Here is a 25967-nt window from a genome sequence, read left to right on the forward strand (position 1 = left end):
TAAGTTGGAGATATTAAAAAAATTAAAGCACTAACATGATTAAAAATACTCAAGTATCCACCACTCAGACTTAACAACTAATAGCGTTGTCATATTTGTTTAGCCTCTTTTTTTTGCTAGCAAAACATTACAGACAAAACAGGACACATTTTCAAGCATTCTCAATTCCATTTTTCTTCCTCTTCTCCATTAGCTAACCGTTAATGTGGATTTAAAGTATACCATTCTATATGTTTTTACTTATTTACATATAAATGCATATATTCATAATCTATATACATATTTTCTGCATTTTACTTTTTGGAGAGATTATGTTATATTAATTACTAATGTATTTGAACTTGTTTTTTTACCACCATAGTTGTTCTATCTCTGTGTGTGTTAGCCACTCAGTCATGTCCTACTCTTTGTGACCCTATGGACTGTAGCCCACCAGGCTTCTCTGTCCATGGAGTTCTCCAGGAAAGAATACTGAAATAGGTTGCCATTTCCTTCTCCAGAGGATCTCCCTGATCCAGGAATCAAACCCAGGTCTCCTGCATCACAGACAGATTCTTTACGGTCTGAGCCAGGAGGGAAGACTTCCCTTGTGTAGGGGCTTCCCTGGTGACACAGACAGTAAGCAATCTGCTTGTAGTGTGGGAGTCTGGGTTCAAGCCCTGGGCGTGGAAGATCACCTGGAGAAGGGAGGAGCTGTCAACTCCAGTATTTTTGCCTGAAGAATTCCATGAGCAGAGGAGCCTGGCAGGCTACAGTCTGACTATGTGTTTTTTCTAGACCATGCTTTTTTCTCCCTCCCTCCTGCCTTCTATTGAACTGATAGAATTGTCTTTTTATGTGGACTATCAATATTTGTCAATATACTATTTTAAAGTTAAATACTTATATCATTTTAGTGACATATACTACATTTTAATATATCTAAAATATTGTTTAATGTGTCTTTTTTCTAAATAAGGAAAAGACGTGTCTACTTTAACAAACTTTATTATTCTTCACCAATCTTTTACATTGCTTAGTATTTTAATTCCACCTCATTTTTTACACGTGCAAAAATGGTTATTTAAAAATTTACATTTAATATGTGCTTCTATATTAATATATTATTTAATTCTTTGTTCATATTTGCCACTTGCATATTACTGCTTGCATATTACAGGTGGCTTCCCTGGTGGCTCAGATGGTAAAGCATCTGTCTAAATGCCGGAGACCCGGGTTCGATTCCTGGGTTGGGAAGATCCCCTGGAGAAGGAAATGGCAATCCACTACAGGACTATTGCCTGGAAAATCCCATGGACAGAGGAGCCTGGCAGGCTATAGTACATGGGGTTGCAAAGAGTCAGACACAACTGAGAGACTTCACTTTCACTATTATTGCTTATTTCTTGGTTTACTTTTTTCCTGATTAAGTATACTTCTATTTACAAATTCCATGGACAATGTTTTCACTTAGCTTTTTTTTGGTAGTGTCTTTATTTCATCCAGAAGTTTGAATTATGGTTTAGCTGGATGACAGTTCACTTTTCCCTTCAGTGCTTTGATAATATTATTCCAAAAGTCAGCTAGCCTCAATTTTTGGTGATAAGAAGTTCACTGGCAGTCATATTGTTCAATTCTAAGTCATATCCAGTTGCAACCCATGGGCTGCAGCATGCCAGTCTTCCCTGTCCACTACCTCTGGGAGTTTGCTCAGAGTCATGTCCATTGAGTTGGTGATGCTATCTATTATCTCATCTTCTATCGCTTTCTTCTTCTTTTGCCCTCAATCTTTCCCAACATCAGGATCTTTTCCAATGACAGGCTCTTTGCATTAAGTGGCTGAAGTATTGGAGTTTCAACTTCAGTATCAGTCCTTCCAATGAATATTCAGGATTGATTTCCTTTAGGATTGACTGGTCATAAGTACTCATTTTTATATCATTATCTTGTTCTTTTTTTCTTTTTATAGGTTTTCTAAGCACTTAAAACCCATAAATATGCTTACTTTAAAATTTCTTTCTACTTTTTTTTTCTTTTCTGTGATTCCAGATGTATATTTTTCCTATGTGTGAGTCTTGTCTGCTTTCTACTTTCATGTATGCAACAACATTTTCAGTGGTAAACTTCCTAGGGAGTCTTGTGCAAACTCCAAGCACTGGACGAATGTGGGACAGTTTTGTAGTCACCTCTCTGGTCAACTTTTTCATCAGTTCTACCTGGAGTTCTTCCAAATAGCTCAGGTGGTATATAATTGAGTTGCACACAAGTATAGGACTAAGATCTCAATCTCTTATGGGTCATAGGTCTTTTGCCTATGAACTCAAGAGCCATTGCTCAGGGAGAAGTGATTTCAGAGATTTTAAGATGCTATACTTATTTTGCTGCCAGTTTATACTAGGAGCTCAGATATAGTCTTCACTGCATGTGAGGATTGAAGTCTTGATCATTTTATTTTTTACTTGTTTTTATTGTAACATAATTGCTTTACCATATTGTGCTGGTTTCTGCCATACATCAACATGAATCAGTCACAGGCATACACATGTCCCCTCCCTCTTGAACCTCCCTCCCACCTCGCACCCCATCCCACCCCTCCAGGCTGTCACAGAGCACCAGGTTGAACTCCCTGTGTCATACCGCAAATTCCCACTGGCTATCTATTTTACATAGGGTAATGTATAGGTTTCCATGCTATTCTCTCAATTCATACCGATTTCTCCCTCCCACACTGTGTCCACAAGTCTATTCGCTATGTCTGTGTCTCCATTTTTGCCCTTCAAATAGGTTAATCAGAACCATCTTTCTAGATTACATACATATACATTAATATACAATATTTGTCTTTCTCTTTCTTACTCCACTCTGTACAATAGGCTCTAGGTTCATCCACCTCATTAGTACTGACTCAAATGTGTTCTTTTTTAAAGCTAACATTCCATTGTATATTTGTACCATAGTTTCCATATCCATTCATCTGTCGGTGGACATCTAGGTTGCTTCTATGTCTTAGCTATTGTAAAAAATGTTGCAATGAACATTGGAGTACATGTGTCTCTTTCAATTATAGTATTCTCTGGGTATATGCCCATTAGTGGGATTGCCAGATCATATGGTAGTTCTACTCCTAGTTTTTTAAGGAATCTCCATACTGTTCTCCATAGTGATTGCATCAATTTACATTCCCACCAACAGTGCAGAAGTGTTTCCTCTCCTCCACATCCTCTCCAGCATTTACTGTTTGTAGATTTTTTAATGACAGACATTCTGACTGGTGTGGGGTGATACCTCATTGTAGTTTTGATTTGCATTTCTCTAATAATGAGTGATGTTGAGCATATTTTCATTTTTGCCTGTTGCATTAAAAATTCAAGTCACTGAGGCACATACCTTATTCTCCCAGAGGCAACGTGGTTTAACTCTTGCTAATAGCTATGACTTTGGGATTATTATTAATGCTATTATTAGTTTTTATTTCTGGCATCTGGATATGTTCCTTTCTTGCTTTACGGCCTGCTTTTAATTATTTAAAATACATTAACCAGCATTACTATGTGTTCAAAGTAAGAGCAAGAGCTTCTGCTCTATTAAATCTGTCCTTTAACCCAGAAGTCTGGCTCTTCTATTCCCTTAGCCTGCTTCTTTTTGAGTTTCTAACTATAGCCATTGCCCCTGAAAGCGGATAGTTTATACTGGACCACAAATGATATGCTAGCAAACAGTTTATGGATTCACTGCTTTGGGGCCAGTCTGTGTTACTGAGCTGACTCAAAGAACAACTCAAATCAGCTTCTTTTAGTAGAGGTGCTAAGCTGGGACTTGGAAAAGTAATAGGCCTGGTAGGTACTATTATTAACATATTTTGTATAGTCTAGTGTAAAACTCTACTACAATCTACTACTGAAATCAGTAGTAGATTGGATATCACTTAAGAAATGAGTCTCACATAATAGATGGGCTTAGTCACTCAGTCATATCTGACTCTTTGTGACCCCATGGACTGCAGCCCACCAGGCTCCTTTGTCCATGGGGATTCTCCAGTCAAGAATACTGGAGTGGCTTGCCATGCCCTCTTCCAGGGGATCTTCCCTACTGAGAGATCAAACCCAGGTCTCCTGCATTGCAGGTGGATTCTTTACCATCTGAGCCACCAGGGAAGCCCCATATAATAGATATGCAATAGATATGATAGATATGAGTGAGTATGCAATAGATATAATAGAGTAAGTACATCAGTGAATGAATGGTCTATGTTTTCATATAAGCTCTGTGGTCTTTTGATTTGAGCAAGAACTTCTCTGTTCCTCAACTTTAAAATAGTGAAAATAAAATTGACTCTGCCTAATTCACAGGTTGTACAAGAGCAGAATCATAAGGAGGCAGAGTATGTGGAAATATTTTGAAACTGTGAAATGCTATATAAATGTGACTTATTGCTACTGCTATGGACAGGGAGGCCTGGCACACTGCGATTCATGGGGTCACAGGGAGTCGGTCATGACTGAGCGACTGAACTGAACTGGACTGATTGTCATAATATAAGAGAAAGTTGCATTTGGATTCATAAGGCCATTTATGTAGTCTTATTATAGTCTGTGATCTGTAATGACAAAATAATAAAGCTTATTAATCATCAAGCCATTCTTGATTGTATTTCATTAAAATAATATGTCATTGGTGTCAAAAATAAAGAAACAACCATAAGAATCACATTGATTGAAATGTGAGGAGACAGCCCGCTTTGTGAAGAAAACTTAGTCTTTGGAACCGGATTTCTTTGGTCTTCAAGTACTATTCTGCCACTTGATGGTTGTTGGATCTTGAGTAAGTTACTTTTTCTGAATCTTGGTTATATAACTTTTGGAATGGGGATAATTATACAAGTTTCTTATTGTTGTAGGAATGCCACAATGTAGGTCAGTGAGGGTAGGTAGACCCCACTGCCCTTCCTCTCCTCTCTCCAGCAAGTACCCTGCTGTTCGCCAATACAATCCTTAGGGCAAATTTTAAAGTTAGAGAGATTGAAAAGGTCTATATTGTTGGAAGAAGATACTTTTTTTTTTTTAAAGGAAAGCACTCTTCATAAGCATGACTAAAAGTACATAGCTATGACTTTTTTGGGTACAGTTTTATCAGTGCAAGCCATCATAAATGTGTTTCAAGAGAAGGTCACTATCTACTGGTAATTAAGATTTATAGCCAATCACTATGGTCTGTTTCATGCAATTAATGTAATTCTCTGAATAACGCTGGATGCACGTATGTAGCCTAGGATTTTCCAGATGGGGTAATGTGTAGTGTGTTATGGACATGACATTGACTATGATTCTGTTATGCTCCTGAGGAAAAACACTGTGTTTTTTAAAATTTTCTCTCCTTTAGTTCTTCAAAAGATAATATTTTTCACAAAAATAGTTAACATGATATATCTTTGATCTGTTCTTTAAAATTAGAAAGTAACTATGAAATGTATTTGGGGAAGTTCTCTCTGTGCCTTTTATGTGTAATATTTCTCTGCTTTGTTCTGGGTTGTTGCTGAATTAATAATAATTAATTATTATTAATTAGTAATAATTATCAATTAATATTTGATTAGTTACTTGTTTTATAGCTCTGAATAAAAAAATTGAAACTCCTGAATAAAATATGTTAAAAACTGTTCCTAGTGTAAACAGGTTGATAAAATGCAATAGGAAGCAGACTTCTTTGAAATACTTTGATTTTAAACTTTTCTTTGTTTCCCTCAAGGGCAGGTTTTGTCTCAGACTATGTGACTCATATTGAATATGGGCACTGTCATAATTGAATGAACCTTTAATTGTAGACTTTAGGTGGCTTTCACAAGGAAGAAGAATTTCTCCTTAATTAAATATCTTTGGCTAATTATCTCTGCATTAATGACCTGACTGCTATTATTCATCGAGTGGGAATCATAAATAAAGGGTTAGAGCTGCAGAGAAGTCCTAGACAAGGTCTTTTTTCCCCACTGTCTAAGACAATCGCTGTTTCTCTTCTGGGTCCTAGAAGGCCTTATAATTACTGGGAGCTTGAGCTTTGATTATTGGACACAAGACTTCTGACAAAACATCATGTTAAATCATGGCATTAGTCATGGTTTTTTAATTTACCTTAAGAAAAAAAAAAAAAGAAAATTTATTGGTTCCCATGATTGAAAAATCCAGGGATTAAAAAAATACTTTCAATTCAATTCAGTTCAGTCACTCAGTTGTGTCTGACTCTTTGCAACCCCATGAATTGCAGAACACCAGGCCTCCCTGTCCATCATCAACTCCCAGAGTTCACTCAAACTCACGTCCATCGTATCGGTGATGCCATCCAGCCATCTCATCCTCTGTAGCCCCCTTCTCCTCCTGCCCCCAATCCCTCCCAGCATCAGAGTCTTTTCCAATGAGTCAACTCTTCGCATGAGGTGGCCAAAGTACTGGAGTTTCAGCTTTAGCATCAGTCCTTCCAAAGAACACCCAGGACCAATCTCCTTTAGAATGGACTGGTTGGATCTCCTTGCAGTCCAAGGGACTCTCAAGAGTCTTCTCCAACACCACAGTTCAAAAAGCATCAATTCTTTGGTGCTCAGCTTTCTTCACAGTCCAACTCTCACATCCATACATGACCACTGGAAAAACCATAGCCTTGACTAGACAGACCTTTGTTGGCAAAGTAATGTCTCTGCTTTTGAATATGCTATCTAGGTTGGTCATAACTTTCCTTCCAAGGAGTAAGCATCTTTAGATATTCCTGAATCCAGGGACTCAAAATAGGACTTCAGGAGTCATTCCCTCTCTATCTCTTGGCTCCTCTGTTGGTTTTATCCAAGTAATTTCTTCTTGCAAAGCAAGGCAGGTTGGTCATAGCAGCTCCTTTTCTCTCAGGAACCCCACCAGAAGATTATATTTCTTTCTGAAAATTCTTCTGGTAAGCCCATTTTAATTTCTTTGGATTGATTTGGACCATGTGGCTTTTGTAAACTATGGAGGTCAAGGAAATATGACTCATTGAGTGGATTTAAGTCATATACCCTCTTCTGAATCTAATCCTAGCTATAAAACAAGGATTGAGAAAAGGAAAGAGTTGAATACCCTAAAAAAATCAGAATTTTATTGCTGTGAATTGGGAGAATGGATTTTGAGATGTAAAATTTTTTCTCGTCATTGTGCATTTGCCACGACGTGATATTTGTGTTGAGCCTGAAATAATGAAGGAAGAAAATTCTGTAAGGTGAACAAATAGTTTTTAGAAGATAGAGTACTGGGCATTGGAAGCAAAGGGATGAGAAAGACATAGGGATAATTAAAGAATGTGGTGGTTTGGAGAAATAAGAATAGGTTGCTGTTATGGCTAAATGTCATACTGATACTAACCACCTCCATGCAGTGTCACTTTTGAGAGGGACAGGGCATGTGAGACACTAGGCATCCTTAGGACAAAAAATTTAAAAACTATACTATACAAACTTAGGTTGATGTATACAATGGAATATTACTCAGCCATAAAAGAATAAAATAATGCCATTTACAGCAACATGAATGAACCCAGAGGTTGTCATACTGAGTGAAGTCAGACAGAGGACAAGTACCATGAAATTGCTTATATGTGGATTCTTAAAAAATAATACAAAAAATTTAATTATAAAACAGAATTAGATTCAGAGATGCAGAAAACAATCTATGGTTACCAAGGGTGGATAGTAAGAGGGATACATTGAGACACTAGGATTGACATATTTATACTACTATACATAAAAAAGATAACTAATAAAGACCTACTGTATAGCACAGGGAACTCTACTCAGTAATCTGTAATGACCTAAATGGGAAAATAATCTAAACAACAGTGGATATATGTATATGTGTAACTGGTGCACTTTGTTGTATACCTGAAACTAACACAACATTGCAAATCAACTATACTCCAATAAAAATTTCAAAAGAACAATGTTAAGTTGAAATCAAAAAGTTAATGTTCAGTAGTAACTGAGGGTGGCTTGATTATTACTTGACAATGGCTTATAAAGTGCCTATCATGTGGGACAGCTTGGAGATTATGGAGAAACTAGGCAAATGACAGTAATCATGCTTTCAAGTGAACTGTTACTAAGAAATGTTAGGAAATGTTACTGGGGCACTGTTGAATATGTAACAAATCATTACATACAAGACAGGAAGTAAAGGGCCTTGTTCTTGTCTCTCACAGGAACATTAACACAGGTCAAGGGAGAGCCCCACTGGGACAACCCTGAGGGATGGGATGGGAAGGGAGGTGGGAGGGGCGTTCAGGATGGGGGGGCACATGTACACCCATGGCTGATTCATGTGAATGTATGGCAAAAACCACTACAATATAGTAAAGTAACTAGCCTCCAATTAAAATAAATAAATAAATTTACCAAAAAAAAAAAAGAAGAAGAGAGAGAGAGAGCCCCAGAATTGTTCAGGTTCCTGACAAGAACTTTGAATCCTTCTCATCACCTTTTTGGCCTAAAAGTATTGGGACAAACCTCTTTATGTTCTTTTTCTGTTTGTATCAGTTATGTCCACAAAAGACTCTCTGGTTATCTCAAGATTGCTAAACTTCCCTCTTCATAGGTTTTTCTTATATTCTCCTCCCCACTCCCACCCCACAAGCAACCTGATCCCACCTCCATTCCATTTATCTGCTGGAATTCATCAGACCAAGTTAATCATAGGGCTCCAAGATGACTTTCATCTTCTGCATTATAATCCATACATGGTTCTGGTCTTCCCCATTTCTGACCTAATTCCTTTCCTTTCTTCAAACACTACATCACTTTCACCAAGGCCTCTGAAAGTCATGGTCAGTAATTGGTAGAATTTCTGGTAGCCTTTATCTCTTTTCGACCCCATGAATTGCAGCATGCCAAGCCTCCCTGTCCATCACCAACTCCCGGAGTTCACTCAAACTCACGTCCATTGAGTCGGTGATGCCGTCCGGCCATCTCATCCTCTGTCGTCACCTTTTCCTCCTGCCCCCAATCCCTCCCAGCATCAGAGTCTTTTCCAATGAGTCAACTCTTTGCATGAGGTGGCCAAAGTACTGGATCTTCAGCTTTAGCATCATTCCCTCCAATAGTACTGCCTTAATTGTTGTGATTCAAATAGTCACATAGAGTATATTTTCAATACTTTAGCCTCTCAATCCTTGATCTCCTCCCGACTAGTGATCCTATATTCAATCTACCTCACTCCTTCACTGACACTAAATTACCTTTAATGTCATGAGGCTGCATAATTTAAAATTCTCATACTTTCAGTTTTAAGACCCACTCTCTGTCATTGTCTATTTTTCTATGTCTCTTGACCTAGTACTCTTATTTTAACAATTGCTTGACCTTACCAAGATCTTCAATCTATTTATCTTACCACATTTTCCTATCCCTAAACTCTCTCATGTCCTCACTGTAATTCTTATATGGCTTAAATTCCCCAGTCAATTGACATAATTATGTCTTTGCTGGCTTTATCCACCCCCATTCTAGTCAAATCCATCTCTCCACCTACTTACCACCTACAAATTTATAGACAGATGTGGTAGAAATAAATACACATTCATGATGACTGATGCCATACCAATTTCATGACCATCATCCTCTAGTAGACTTTTATTGCTCCCCAGAAATAATAGTATATTGCCTAGGAGTATTCACTTTTTATTTTCCATGATAACTATTTCATTTCTGGCCCACTTGTCCTAAATTTTTCTTCTCTTATTCTTACTCTAGACTGATTATCTTTATAATTTTTTTCATTTAGAAAGCAATAGAAGAGAGCCAGAAAAGACAATTCTCAAATTCCCAGCACTATATCTACCTGCCCACCTAGTAGCAACCTCCTGTTCATCTGAATTTTATGCTATTTAAGGAAACCCTTCCATTTGTGCACTATTGCCAATTCACAGTTTATTCATCCAACAATTTTCTCCTCTCTATCCTTCATCTTTAACTATCCCCTTTCTGCTTATTTACCTGTCCTTGTACAACTAATTATGGATGAGGAAAAACACACAAGTAAGTATGCTGAATGGTCTCAGGTAAAAACCAGGACTACCATTATAAAGTGAGGCTTTATTATTTTAATCAGCACGGAGGACACAGCAACAAAGCACTCCTTGATGCCACTTTTACCTCAACAAATTCTACTTCTCTGTTCTTAAAGTAAAATCCATTAAGAGTTATTTTACTTTCTGTACCTAGTGCTGTTTCCTCTCTGTCTTGAACCCATTCAGAGCAGGGTTTTTCTCCCACCACTCCACAAAATGCTTATCAAGCTCATCAACATTCTCTAGTTGCTAAATTTGATGGTCAATTCTCATCCTCATCTCACTTGATCCAGCCTCAGCATTTGACTTACGAATCATTTCCTTCACTGTGAAGTACTTTCTTCATTCGACTTCCAGGGCTCTACATTTTATGTGTTTTTTTCTTTGCTTTTTCTTTACAAGCTTCCTGCTGGTTACTTCTCATCATGATGAACTTCCATCACTGGGATTCCTTAGAAATCTTTTGGCTGGACCTTTTCTTTTTCTGGTACATCCACCTCTTTCTAATATATTCAAGTTGAAATAATATTTGCATTTCAATATGAATATGCCAATATGCATAGCAGAAAAACAAAGGGGAACTAAAGAGCTTCTTGATGAATGTGAAAGAGGAGGGTGAAAAAACTGGCTTAAAAATCAACATTCAAACATGATTTTCTGAAAAAAAAAATCAACATTCAAAAAGCAAAGATCATGGCAAATAGATAGGGGAAAAAAATGGAAACAATGACAGATTTTATTTTCTTGGGTTCCAAAATCACTGCAGATGGTGACTGTAGCCATGAAATTAAAAGACGCTTGCTCCTTGGAAGGGAAGCTACGACAAACCTAGACAGCATATTAAAAAGTAGAGACATCACTTTGCTGACAAAGGTCCATGTAGTCAAAGCTACAGTTTTTCCATTAGTGACATACAGATATGAAAGCTGGACCATAAAGAAGGCTGAGCACTAAATAATTGATGCTTTTGAATTGTGGTGTTGGAGAAGACTTTTGAGAGTCCCTTGGACAGCAAGGAGATCAAACCAGTCAATCCTAAAGGAAATCAACATTGAATATTTATTGGAAGTACTGATGCTGAAGTTGAAGTTCCAATACTTTGCCAACTTGATTGGAGGAGACCATTCATTGGAAAAGACCCTGATGCTGGAAATGATTGAGGGCAGAAGGAGAAGGGGGCAGCAGAGAATATGATGGTTGGATGGCATCACCAACTCAATGGACATGAGTTTGAACATCCCTGGGAGATAGTGAGGGCAGGGAAGCCTGGTGTGTTGCAGTTCATGGGGTCGCAAAGAATTAGACACGACGTAGAGACTGAACAACAACAATGAATACATCCTGTTTAGTCCTTTGTCTTGAATGGCAAGTTCCCAGCACTAAGCTGACTCCTAAGCATCATCACATTGAAGTCTGAAGCATTTTGAATTTTTAACAAACAAACAAACTGACTTTCTAATCTTGCCCCTCTGTCAAAGCTGCCACTCTATTTTTCAGTTGCTTGGGCCAAAACTGTGAATTTAAATTTAGTTCCATTCATAGTTTAATATCCCTCTTCTAATAGGTCAGAAAATTCTGTCAACTTAACTTTCAAATTGCAAAGCTTGCAACCACTTCTCATTGCCTCCTTGCTAACATACTGACCCAATCCTCATTATCTCCCACTTAGTATATTGCCATTCTTGTTCCCCTATAATTTATCCTTCACAAAATGTCCTGAAAAGATGTAAAATATATCATGTCACCCTTCTATTCAGATCCCTCCAAATGATTCCAGATCTGAATATCTTTGTATGTTCCCTAGATCCTGTTTATGTTCAAAGTGGGCTGAACTTATTAGATTTCATCTACAAGATTCTTTGATCTCTAGATTCTGGTTGGATCCAGCAATGAGAGGAACTAACTAGAAATTTGTGGGAAGAGGAGAGTGAGGTCTAGGTAATCCTCCTGTTTCTGTATGGTCAACAAATGTTGGCTGTTTCCCTCTACTGAAAACCACAGTTGCAGTGTAGCAGCCCACTCCTCACAGACACTCCTGGTGTCTTATAATTACTCTTTCTCATTGCCATCTTAGCCTAGGGAAGTAATGCTGCTCATTGTTGCTAGTACTGTGGTAGTACTCTTATTAAGCTTATTTAACATGTTGCCTACATTTGTAAATTTAAAATTTATTAAAGTATATTTATTTTCCTCAATTTATATATGTCATCTGTTTCCTGTTGAAACAATAGAGAAAGCTTTTGCTGTTCTACTTGGAGTAAACTGATAGGAACTTACAATGATCTACAAAGACACACGTTATTGTCAAATTACTCTAGCGCCCCTGACTTCATTCCCTGTTCTCCCAGGTAGTCTTCATACTCCATGTGCAAACCACAGTACTTGTTCTTTTTTTTTTTTTGACATTTTATGCCAGGAAAAATGCCAACAGTCTCAGATATGCAGATGATACTACTCTAATGGCACAAAGTAAAGACAAACTAAAAAACCTCATGATGAGGGTGCAAGAGGAGAGTGAAAAAACTGGTTTAAAACTCAAAATTCAAAAAACTAAGGTAATGGCATTCAGTCCTATTACTTCATGGCAAATAGGAGGGGAAAGAGTGGAAACAGACAGATGTTTATTTTCTTGGGCTCCAAAATCACTGTAGATAGTGACTGGAAGTCATGAAATTAAAAGATACTTGCTCCTTGGAAGGACAGTTGTGACAAACTTAGACAGTGTATTAAAAAACAGGGACATCACTTTACTAACAAAGGCCTATATAGTCAAAGCTATGGTTTTTCCAGTAGTCATGTATAGATATGAGAGTTCAACCATAAAGAAAGCTGAGTGCTTTCAAATTTCAAATTGATTCTTGCAAATTGTGGTGCTGGAGAACACTTTTGAGAGTTCAAAGGATTGAAAGGCGATCAAACCATTCAATCCTAAAGGAAATCAAGCCTGAATACTCATTGGAAAGACTGATGCTGAAACTGAAGCTCCAATACTTTGGTCAGCTGATGTGAAGAGCTGACTTTTTAAAATTAATTAATTTATTTTAATTGGAGGCTGATTACTTTACAATATTGTAGTGGTTTTGCCATACATTGACATGAATCAGCCATGGGTGTACATGTGTCTCCCATCTTGAACCCTTTTCCCAACTCCCTCCACATCCCATCCCTCTGGGTTGTCCCAGTGCACCAGCTTTGAGTGCCCTGTTTCATGCATCGAACTTGGACTGGTCATCTATTTCACATATGGTAATATACATGTTTCAAAGCTATTCTCTCAAATCATCCCACCTTCAACTTTTCCCACAGAGTCCCAAAGTCTGTTCTTTACATCTGTGTCTCTTTTGCTATCTCACATACAGGGTCATCATTACCATCTTTCTAAATTCCATATATATGCATTAATATACTGTATTGGTGTTTTTCTTTCTGACTTACTTCACTCTGTATAATAGGCTCCAATTTCATCCACCTCATTAGAACTGATTCAATTGTGTTCTTAATAGCTGAGTAATATTCCATTGTGTGTAAGTACCACAGCTGTCTTTTTTAAAAATACCCTGATGCTGGGAAAGATTGAGTGCAGGAGGAAAAGAGGGTAACAGAGGATGAGATGGTTGGATGGCATCACTAATGCACATGAGTTTGAGCAAACTTCAGGTGACAGTGAAGAACAGGGAAGCCTGGCATGCTGAATTCCATGGGGTTGCAAAGAGTTGGACTTGTCTTAATGACTGAACAACAACAAAACATGGCCTTTATACTTGCTAGTAAATCCATTCACTCCTCCACCTCTCTTATGTCTCCACTCAAAAGCCACCTTCTCTGTGGGGCCTTTCTATGAACACTATTTAAAATGAAAAGTTCCCTCCCAATACTTCTTGTCCCATGTGTCTGATTTATCTAAATCCATAAAACTTACTCTGTATCTTAATTACTTATTAACACTTTACTTTTTTCCTGTTTCCTACCACTAGGATGTAAGCCTAAAAGAGAGAAAGAAATTTAATCTGTTTTGTTCACTGCTGTGTTTTGAGTTTTTACAAAAGTACTGGGCACAGAGTCAGTCCAGTTCAGTCGCTCAGTTGTGTCCAACTCTCTGTGACCCCATGAACCACAGCACACCAGGCCTCCCTGTCCATCACCAACTCCTGGAGTTCACCCAAATCCATGTCCATTGAGTCGGTGATGCCATCCAACCATTTCATCCTCTGTTGTCCCCTTCTCCTCTTGCCCTCAATCTTTCCCAGCATCAGGGTCTTCTCAAGTGAGTCAGCTCTTCGCATTAGGTGGCCAAAGTACTAGAGTTTCAGCTTCAACATCAGTCCTTCCAATGAACACCCAGGACTGATCTCCTTTAGGGTGGACTGGTTTGATCTCCTTGCAGTCCAAGGGACTCTCAAGAGTATTCTCCACCTAGTTCAAGTAGATCCTCAATATTATTGAATGAGTAAATTAATGGAAAAAAGTGGGAAAAATACAATGAGAGATTTGATAGGAAAGAAAATATTTTCTGCTAATGATATCAGAAAAGTGATATTTGAACTGTAACCTTGAGAGTAGACATGGGAGATGAGTAGAAGGGTCTTGGGGAATTAACAATCTGAACAAAGTCACACTGATGGAAAAGTATTCAAGAAACATTGTCTCTCAGTTGGACTGGAGTGTTGACTACATACGCAAAAGCAGAAAAATGTAAGTTGCTGAAGATAAGCTCAGAATAAAGAATGGAGTATCCCAAGTGCAGAGCAAAGCAAACCAAAACAAGTTTCATTTTGTGGAAAATGAGATGCAGATTCTTTGGGACTTGACACGTCATGGTCTAAGTTATATCCTAGAAAGACTGATTTGGTGGTGGTATCCACAAGAGTTTAAATAGGGGGAACTAGAATCACTGAAAGAAACTAGAAAAGCGATTATAAGAAGTGATGAGTCCTGAACCACAGTAGAGATGATAAACACAGAAAGGAGGGCTGTAAGATGTATTAAGAGTTTATTGACCCCTAGAGTAAACAAATACATTATACAGGGTGTTTGGAAGAACTGATCTCTTAATTACCAATTAACCCTGAATCAAATAGTACTTTATTAATTTTTTTACAGTATCACCTGAATTTTGAAACAATAAGCAGGTTTAATTTTTTTCTTCTTGAATTCATTAGCAAAAAATACTCTACAGTACATTGTAGGTAGTGATTATTTACCACAGCTTAGTGTCCTGTCGTTTTGGATTTATTTAACAGCAAGATCACAAATAGAACAGCTGCTGATGAGCACGATGCTGATTCCAGCATCAGCTGTGACTGCAGATAGTGTGAAACAGGGACAGGAGTCCTTAATGTAGGGGTGGCAACCAGGACAGGCATGGTGCAGCTGGGCCTCTTCTCACCCATACTAGGTCATGGGTCATCTGTCATCAAGCAATGCCAAGGGCAAAATTTAATGAAGTTGGATGTGGTGTTGGGACCCCCAGGATTCCAATATTGAAATTCATCTTACAAGTGATGAACAAAATCCTAAAATGCTATCTTTTATAGAACACTGCATCTGTAATGGAGTGGAGATGGAAGTAAGAAAGAGGCATGGCTTTATTACTTTGTACTCAGTGATACTGGTCATAATTAATTTATTTAACAAAACATGAATGGAAAATGTTATGTTCTCATTTTGTTGTTAAATTAATTTAGAGATTCAATAGATAGTTTCTGTCCACAGACACTTAGAGGATAGTAGGTGAAAGAGAAATACAATAAAGTATCATTCAGTAACAGAAGTCTTATGAACAATACGGTCACAGAGCAGGAATATCCAACTCTATCTGGGAATTTCATAGGTTTAAAAACATTTGAGCTGAAGTTGAAGCATTGTGTTGTGTGAACTCTCTTACATGGGGGAGGAAAAGAGCAGGCATTCCAACAGAAGTAACATTAGCAAAGGTATATAGAGCATGAAAATCCATGGCATGTTCAGAAAAGAGTACTTGGTCTGTATGTAGCTCAAATTCTTAGAATTCCTGGGGAAAAGAGAAAAATTTTGAAAGACTTTTGGGAAATAGATGAACAAGTGTTGATGAACAATTGACTCAGGTTGAGAGGGGAAGAGAGATCTCAGATCTGTTTTCATCTTGTGCAACTCAACTAGCATTTAATGTACTTATGATGAATCAGTTCCTTAGACATCTGACTTTGGATTACAGCTCAGAAGGAATCATGGATTATACCTTGAAACAAAGAGAAAAGTCTTGCTTCATTATTATACCAGCTTCTAGAATATCTGAGTTAGAACCACATCATGATGCTTGAATTGTATTGATGGGGAAACTATGACATAGTTGGTGCTTTGCTCAGGGTCTCATAGTAAAAGAATTATAGTGTGAATTAGAACTCAGATCTTCTAACTCCATAGATGTTACTGTTTATATACTGTGTAGTTTCAGAAGTAGTCTCCATTTATTTTTTGGCATGGTGAAATATATGAACATATATCACAATAATAAGGTCACTTGGAATTTCTTTGGGTAAAAGACAAGAGTATAAAGCTGTTAGGAAGCAAGACGGTAACTTTTTTTTTCAATCTAATTTACAAAGTGGTGACCTTGGAATTTGACATTAAAATCAGTTTAGAGAAATTGGAGGCATCAGAGTTGAACTATGAGGAGGCTCCATATAAACTTAATGTATCTTCTCAAAGCTACTGGTACCAGGCAGTGACAGAAAACAGATAAGGGAGAACAGAAAGAAGTAAGCTGTTTAGCTTTACAAGTGAGGAATGCATGTTACAGGAATTAGGTCTAAATAAAGCACAGTTCATGATTCCTTGAGAAGAAAACTTGTACCTTTTAAATATTCTTCCAATTATAACTAGACTTGGATGCTGGTGTATATGTATGTGAGAGAGAAGGGGGTTATTTAAGCATTACTATATAAACCAAGGGCTTCCCAGTGACTCCGTGGTAAAGAATCCACCTGCAATGCAGGAGATGTGGGTTTGATCCCTAGATAGGGAAGATCCTCAGGAGAAGGAAATGGCAACCCACTCTAGTATTCTTGCCTGGGAAATTCCATTGACAGAGGAGTCTGGTGGGCTACACTCTATGGGGTTGTAAAGAGTCGGGCACGACTGAGTGACTAAACAATGACAAAGTAAACCAAAGAAGCATAAAATGTCTAGTCCAACTCCATCCATTTATGGGGTTGGGGGGCTTAGAAGTATGAGATACAGGGGATCAATGACTTGATTATTAATATATAATCATTTCAGTTCAGAGCTAAGACTAGAACCTGGGTTACTTCAAAGAGAGCAATTACCTACTCATCCTTCCTTTTGCAGCAGCTGCTTTTTGAAATAAACTGTCACTTTCGATCTCTTTAGAAGCAAGCCCAGAATAAAAGTTCTATTTTTGGACTCAACTCCAGACCAAGAATATGGCTAACCAGCTCCACTTACCTCATCCATCTGCAGTTTTCAGAGTCTGCTTGCTTCTTTGTGGAGTAGAACAGAAAGAGGGGAGGGGAAGGAAAAGAGAGAAAGAAGAGAGAGATCGAGAGACAGAAACAGAAAGAAAGACAGAGATACCAGGACTACAGATGATATCATTCTTCTCTGGCTTACAGTCTTTCACTAAACGGAAGAAATGTCCTAGCCAGAACAAGTTAGTTAGCTCTCATTTGAGTTGTGGTGCCAGCGGGTTAGCTTATTGGCTTAGGGATGAAGTTAGGAAGGCTAATGACCAATCACTTTCCTTTTCTGAACTTCAATTTATTCAACTGAAAAAGTTTTTTTCTATGTTACAGGACTGGCTCTAAAATATGTTGACAGATTCTTTGATCCTGCCTTCAAGAGCTAAATTCCCCTCTTCTTGAGTTTGGGCTGGACGTTGGGACTCGTTTCTAACCAATAGACTATTGCAGAGATAATGATACATCACTTTGGAGACTGGGTCATAGATGATACTGAGACTCTCTCTGCCTCTCTCTCTGGAATCTCTTCCTCTGGTGTAAGCCAGCTGATGTGGCATATGGATACTAAGTCACCCTACGACCCTACAGGGAGGTCTATATGGCAAGGGACTGAGGCCTCCTACAAACACCCATGTGCCTGCACTTGGAAGTGGATCCTTTATCCTCAGTGAAGCCTACAGATGACCACAGCCCTGGACACACTCTGACAGTAACCTTAGGAGTAACTCTGATTAGGAACCACCCAGCTAAGCCTCTCCCAAATTCCTAACCCACAAAGAGATGTAATCAGTAGGTGTTGTTTCAAGCTTCTATGGGGAATTCATTATATGGCAATGCAAAACAAATAGAGCTATTTTTTTACTTCTTACTTTTTCAGAAATTGATTTTTTTTTTTGTAATCTTCAGTGTTTAGAGTCATATGAAATTGTATTGTCTATTCTCTAACTTTTAGGTATGAAAGATTATAATTACTCTATGTACTGTGGTAAGTACCCCAGAATTTAGTAGACTAAGGAGCTTCATTTGGACCTCTTCATTTGCTCAACTTTCTTCTATAATATCATTGTCATCTTCATCCCACTATCAAGCACATGTGCTGTGCTTAGTCACTTCAGCCATGTCTGACTCTATGCAACCCGATGGTCTGTAGCCCACCAAGGCTCCTCTGTTCATGGAATTTTCCAGGCAAGAGTACTGGAATTGGTTGCCATGCCCTCCTCCACAGAATCTTCCCAACTCAGGGACTGAACCCACATCTCTTACTTCTCCTGCATTGGTAGAGGGGTTCTTTACCACTAACACCATCTGGGAAGCCCAAGTAAATAGTTTCCACATTTTACAGCTTCACATTTATTATATAAGTTTACCTTTATGACAATCCAATGAGGTAAATATTATATTGCTCTTATTTTATATATGAGGAAATTAAAAACATGAGAGCAAAAGTGTTTGCTTGAAAATCACACAGTTTATAGGAGAGTTGTTACTCCAATTCAGGTCTTCTGACTCCTATCTAGTATTTTTTCCACTATATCAAGAGCCCATATGATGGAAGTAACCATTCAACTTTATTCCTTAATACCTGACATCCACTCCACATTTTAGCTTTCAAGTATGATATTTGGGGAATTTTATATATCATCTGTCCCTTTTTTATTACTGGGGTTTGTGAAAAAATGAATGGGTTCATTTATTCTTTTTTTTTCTCCTGACACTTCTTAAAAGTCATCAAATTGTTTTGCTTATAGCCAAGTTACTACACCTTCAACACTTTCCTGTTCTAGATGACAGATCACATGTTCTGGCCTTCTTTGTCTATGCACTTAAGTAATTACATTGGTGATTTTTATAATGTTATCATCTGCATTGGTTTTCCTCATATATTATATAATTTCATTTTAAGATATAAGAATAAAAGACTCAAGTCTTAATATGTGGGAATGAGTTTTAAGTTTTTCATTTTAAGGGAAAAAATTGTCTAGTGTATCAGGATTTTTTAACCTCTTTACGCCAAATTTGTAATATGTCACTATTGATTTTTCATTGAAATATTTGCAAATATTGTACGGACAACTTGAGGCAGTTATCCTTTACAAGATTTTATATATATATATATATATATATATATATATATATATGTGTGTGTGTGTGTGTGTGTATAAATCATTTTGGTAGATGTATCAGTCTGGAGTAAGCTCAGTTTTTAAAAAGATGTTCAATTCTGGTTAAGAACCATTGTCCAAGGTATGTTTCAAAATATGACACCAAATTACAAATTGTGCTTGGTGCCCAGTTGCTTCAGTTATATCCCACTCTTGTGATCCCATGGACTGTGACCCATTAGGCTCCTTTGTCCATGGGATTTCCCATGCAAGATTACTGGAGTGGGTTGCCATTTCCTTCTCCGGGGGGTCTTCCTGACATCGGGATTCAAACGTATGTCTCCTGCACTGCAGGCAGATTCTTTACTGACTGAACTCCCAGGGAAGCCCAAATTATAAATTATTCACAAGCATATGACACAGTTTTAGACAATAGAAAAGCAGTAAGTTGTTATGTATACCTTTGTGTCTTAAATGAAAAATACATCAAAGATTGTATCTTGAGGTTTTTTTTTTCAATATGGCAATAGAGTGTTAATGGTCTTATTACCTGAAGTAGGATAAAAATAGCTCATGATCTGAGTTCAGTTTATTTTGAATCTTTTTGCTTCCTTTCCATGCACCCATTTCAAAGAACATTCTTTCCATTTAAATATTTTTAAGTGTTTTTAAGTTGTCCCAAATAAAAAACTTGTAAATTATTCTCTGAAGATTTGGAATGTGTCAATAGTGTCCTCACCTCACTAGGGCATAAAACCTCTTCTTTGTTCAATATTATAACATAAAACCAAATTATATATATATATATATATACATATATATGTATATATATGTATATATATATATATACACACACACACCTATACATGTATAACAATCACTTCAGTGTACAGCAGAAATTAACAAAACATTGTAAGCCAAGTATGGTGGTAGTGGTTTAGTCACTGATTAATGTCCGAGTCTTGTGATTCCATGGACTGTAGCCCACCAGACTACTCTGTCCATGGGATTTCCCAGGCAAGAATACTGGAGTGGGTTGTGATTTCCTTCTCCAAGGGATCTTCCTGACCCAGGAATCGAACCCATGGCTCCTGATTGCAGATGCTTTACCAGGGAGCCACCCAGGAAGCCTAAAACCAACTACGTTTAAATGTAGGAAAAAAGTTTCTTAAGCATCAATCTTTACCACTCCCAAAATAGCACTTTTTTATGATAAAATGCTATTTCACGATATTAGAAGAGTCATATAAACATTCAGATTTTAGTACAGAGAATCCAAATCATAGAGCAGATGCCTAGATAATAGTAGACTTCATAAAGTACACATTAGCATTAGTCTCTTCCTTCATCTGAGCTTTAACATGTTCAGCTTGAATTCCCTATTTAGCTTTTCAGATAAATGAATAAGTGATGCTTTCTAATGACTGTGTTACATGCTCTGCTGTGTTCTAAATGTCTTTAATTCTTCTGAGGGTTCCTGAATATTCAAAAATGAAATGGCTCATTGGCAGATAGTTTGAGCATCACATTCTTAGAGAACTAACTGAATGGAAATTAACCAAATACAGAAACTTAAAATTTTTCAATTTTTAAGAATGCTTCCCCTTAATTAGAAGCTATATTTATTGTGCATTTCTTCAGTAATTTTTCTTTGGGGAACGTTTAAATGCAAGGTCTACACTTTTCTGTACACTGTTGTTTTTTTTTGTTTTTCTCCAACAGCAATCTGACTTGACAGGTTGGCAACCTGAGGTAGGGTGTTGGCAGCAAAGTCCTTTTATTCCTTCATTACCAAAGTATGTGACATATCTCAGTTTGTAGGTCTCTTGGCTCTTCAGGCAATCTCAGTATCCCATTCTTAGACACAGATAATGTTATGTGTTTTCCAAGCTCTATTTCATTCTTCTTTCCAGGAACACAGGAAGACTGCATTTTCCAGCCTTCTCTATGACTAGATCAGTATGTGTAGCTAGTTCTGGCCAATGAATTAAGAAAGTACCAAGTATGATAATTAGTCTGAAATATAGAATAACAGGCTGCCACACATTTCAGGTTGCAATGCTAAAGAAAGTAAGCCTTTATGCCTGGACAAGTAGCATATATAAGAAATGTCTTGTTATATGAAGCTACTAAAATGTTGAGGTTATTTGTTAGCACAGCATTGCTTATGTGATTCTGATAATTATATATTATAAGCTACAGCAATCCTATCAGATTCCAAATGTCAGTGTTTGATGTTTTGTACATTAGAAATATATTCCATTAGCTACTCATTTATTCAAATGTCTCCTCGTGCTGAGGCAACTCTAAGGGTTAAACTTGCCCTATATTTTCATCTATAGCCTGTAAACACCTATAGCTTATTAAAAGGATGATTCGTAGTCCTCCTTGGCTGGAGAAAATCAGAGCCTACAAGGGTAAAAGAGGTGTTAAAGAGAGATAAAAATTACTGTTTCTTAAGCTTTTTTGTAAATCAGAATCACCTGGGAAGTTTATTCTGAGTGCAAATCTGCTCCACTCAAGAGATCCTCATATTGCATAGGATCAAGAAATATGCATTTTAATATGAAACCAAAATTGACTCTCATGTGGATGTATCTAGGAATACACTTTAAGGAACTTTAGAGTAGACTCTAATAGAGGCTATCTCCTTTTATAGCCTGAGTAGTATAAAAATATGATGGGGTTTGAAAGAATTATCATAGGTAGTTGTTTGATGCATAGAATACTTTATTTGATTATCAAGGGCCTAGACAATGTCCAGTACTTAATAAACCAGTCTCTCTGGAGTAGGGGCTTCACCTGAGATCTTCACCTGTAAGATGCCCTTCTCCAAACAATTTTTAGACACAAAGGTTTGAAAGAAGTGCCATAGGGATTGTTTGTCCTTCTGCACACATCTTTATGATTAGTTCAATTTATTATTCATAACTTTTTCAAAAACATTAGTTTAGTAACATTAGTTTACTAACCACCTCAGATCTTCACACAGGAAGTAAATATATTATTACCAGAGATTTTACTAATTATAAGAAGAAGTACTTGTAACTCATGGTGTAAATGATAGTTCCTAAAATATTATATTCTATTTTCAAGATGAACAGTGAACATATTTTTATTTTCCATAAAGAAAAATACAAATTATCTATTTGGGGAGAAAATTATAATACGATCATAGATTCTAAAAAACAAAATTATTCTACTTTTTAATACTTAAATGTTATAATATTTTAAAGTGAAATTATAGAAACCATAATATGAGAAGGTCAGTTGTCACACCACATACTTGATATGACATTTAATTTGCTGTGTATGGGTTAATATTAACTGCCTTTTTGATTGGAATGTATAACAGTTCAAGTTAAATAGTTCTAATTAGGTGGCTTTGTAAGAGGAATACTTCCACTTGAGTCTTACAAGAGTAGTCCTACAATCGGCACTGGGTCAGTGGTCAGAAGCCCAGATTAGAAGCCCAACTCTTGCTAATTGATTGAGTGTCATTAGGAAAGTCACTTAATCTGGATAATATGTTCCTGTTCTGTACTGCTTTTGTGTTAAAAAATGATGTAATAAAATCAATTTGTAAGCCATAAATAATTATGCAAATGGAGTGGTTTCACTATGGATATAAAATTGGCCAACAATTATTGAGCACTTACAATGTGCCAGACACTGTGATATGAACCTACATGAGTTATACAATTTAATACTCACAAAGTCCAATAAGTTTAATAATATTATCTCCGTTTCAGCTCACAGGAGATGGAGACCCTTAGAGCCCATGGTAAAACAGGAGAGAAGCGGGTCTCATATTTATCTCTACTTAACTTGAAACTTACTCCTGAAAAGGAAATATTCCTGTGTAAGTGAAATCCATTTAACCTACAGCCATATCAATTGAGTCAGGAATCTGCATGACCCATGAGGAAATATTTTTCTCCTTATTCACCCCACTGAAATGTCTTGTACTGAACACTCCATTCAAGTGTACCGTGTTGGGTCAGGAAATAATCATATAACCTCCTTGCTTTTCTCCATACAGTACAAGTATGGTCTATGATCTGTCCGAACATCTTTTAGATTTTGGCTATATGCCAAAAATCATAACATTTTATTGGTTACATTGTGCTTATATTGTCAATGGATATTGATACTGACCAAAACTGAGCTTTTGAGATTATCCAGCTACACATTCATAGTAAGAGTTCATGTTTAATTTTTCATGCCTCTGCCACTAGTCTTTTCAATTATTTTCTTCACTTAGGAAATAATTTATAAATGACAAAAGTAATCTATCAGTTTTCCCAAACATATTTTATGGTTTGAAACACTGTGCTAATAAGGAATAAGACTGATTACAGATAACAGCATTCTCTCCCTACTTGGGATTTGGAGCAACTTACATTAGCCACTATTTAACAGATTTAGAGAGAAACTACCATCTGTCTTCCAAGTGAAGATTCCTGAACATACATCAAGAATGGATTAATCTCTTTAAGAAGGCCTGCAATGTAGAACATGAGTTGCACACTGTCATTTACTGCTGGGTGTTCAGGTGGGGTGGCCTGTCCTTTCCTAACTGTAAGTTTCTTGTTGAGTCCTATTTACTCTGGAGAGCCCTATTCCCTCATCTTATTTCTGCATGAAAAGGATCTAATCGCTTCTTGTTTCAACAGAGAGTTCTATATTTCTTTCCAAGGGGAGGAGTGGGATGAAAACTCTGGTTTCTTTCTCCGGCCCTCGTTCATTATTAAAAACCGAGAAAGGCTGACATGCACTGGGCCATAGCTCATGAGGAGTCATGTTTGTGTGCTGAAGTGAGTGCTAATGTCTGGTACCACCTTTGCCTCCTTTTACTTTGCTCCTGTTCATAAGCAGTAGATTGTGCTTCTAATTTTCTTACAGTAAAACCACCATGCAGGGACCCTTTACCAGACTAGATGGAAGACACGCTATTTCCAGCTTTTTCTCCTTAATGGAGTGTTGGGTCAGTTCAGCCCTATTCTGAGTGTCTGGATGTCTTCAGTTTGGGGAGGGAATAAATGTTTTCCATTATTTCCTTAGGGCCAGTCTGTGTTCTTCAGTCTCAATATCACCAGGGTTATTTGGATACCCATTCGACACATGCTTTTTGAGTGAATACTTTAGCTCTGAAATTACAAATTAGTGGCCCTTTGGGTGAATATGTGCTCATGTGTTTAGGTTGTTTCTTTTTTTTTAAAGTTGTTTCATAATTGACAGATTACTTAAAAATCTGGACTTTGAGATTCATTTGAAAAATGACAGTCTTTCAACACTGGGGCTTAATCATTGACAGGAATCAAATGAAACAGAGTGAAGGATAGTCCTTTTAAAAGAAATATATACTTCACCTCCAGGCTTAATTATCTCTATTTTCTCCCTGACTTGGAAATCAAATGCTATGTGCCTTTTATGATTGTATTAAAATATTTAAAGAGATATTTATCTCTATCTATGTCCATATACACATGAGTACTAGAGGAAAAACATTGTATTATTCTTATATGTGGCCCTCTTTTCTCCTTTTTCTTACATTTTGACCCTTGTAGGCACTTGAATGACTATCCTCAGAATCCCAAATGAGAAGAAGGGATTGATGGACCAAACTCTACCCTAACCCCTAACCATACTGAATTTTTCAGCTGTCATTTCTAAAATTATAAGGATATTTTTGTATAGCTCTTCATTTCCTTTGAGACATTTTCTCATTCTCTTTTGGCCCTTTCCTAGATCATTCCTAGAAAGAAACTAAAGACACATCTCAGCTTTCCTAGTACCCAAACCAAATCTCAAATTCCTTAGAGAGAATAGTCTTCAGATATGAATGTAAAAGCCATAAAAAAGTAGAAGGGAAAGAGAGAGGTAAAAATTTGTTAGTACAAATGAAATCACATAAAAATATAACTTTATTGATGCTAACAACTTTAGGCAGTTTAGAGAACACTAGTTTACAGTGAGACAGAACACTATGTATCCCTGTGTGGGAGTACTTGGTTCTTCCTGGGAAAATGTTCTGTAGGTTTCCCATTGAGCCTGTTCCTACAGCTTCCACCAAAATTGAAACTGACTTCTTTCCATGATGCTCCCTCGAGATGTACATACCCTGTTAAGTGTCATAGCCCAAGTACACCTGACTGACTTATAGTATGAGGTTGGTCAACAAACTCAAAGGAAACACTGAAATTCTTTGCTCTGTTTAAAACCATGGGGTAAGAGAGAGGATCAAACTTTAGGCAACTTGCACATACTGACCTTCTAGGGCCCAAGAAGAGTGTGCTCTTCTGAGACCATTAGAGGCAATAAATCTGGATTCAGGTCCTTCAGGTCTTTTGTTTCC

At 37.2% G+C, this 25967-nt stretch overlaps 1 protein-coding gene across 4 annotated transcripts in view; it reads right to left on the reverse strand.

Annotated features, from left to right (window-relative positions):
* Positions 1-7068: 7068 nt before the first annotated feature.
* IL1RAP (interleukin 1 receptor accessory protein) overlaps positions 7069-25967 on the reverse strand; it is a 163646-nt gene continuing 144747 nt past the window's right edge. The window contains exons 11-12 of one of the 4 annotated variants that reach the window (XM_027538394.1): positions 25883-25966; positions 7069-7181 (exon numbers count right to left, since the gene is read on the reverse strand). In XM_027538394.1, the coding sequence (XP_027394195.1) occupies positions 7084-7181; positions 25883-25966 (182 nt within the window). In that variant the 3' untranslated portion in view covers positions 7069-7083. Of the gene's footprint in view, positions 7182-15021; positions 16061-25518; position 25967 lie in introns of those variants that run through there. The other 3 variants (XM_027538397.1, XM_027538395.1, XM_027538392.1) reach the window with 3 other exon arrangements.

Source organism: Bos indicus x Bos taurus, chromosome 1 (genome assembly GCF_003369695.1).
Source record: "Bos indicus x Bos taurus breed Angus x Brahman F1 hybrid chromosome 1, Bos_hybrid_MaternalHap_v2.0, whole genome shotgun sequence".
Taxonomy (NCBI): domain Eukaryota; kingdom Metazoa; phylum Chordata; class Mammalia; order Artiodactyla; family Bovidae; genus Bos; species Bos indicus x Bos taurus.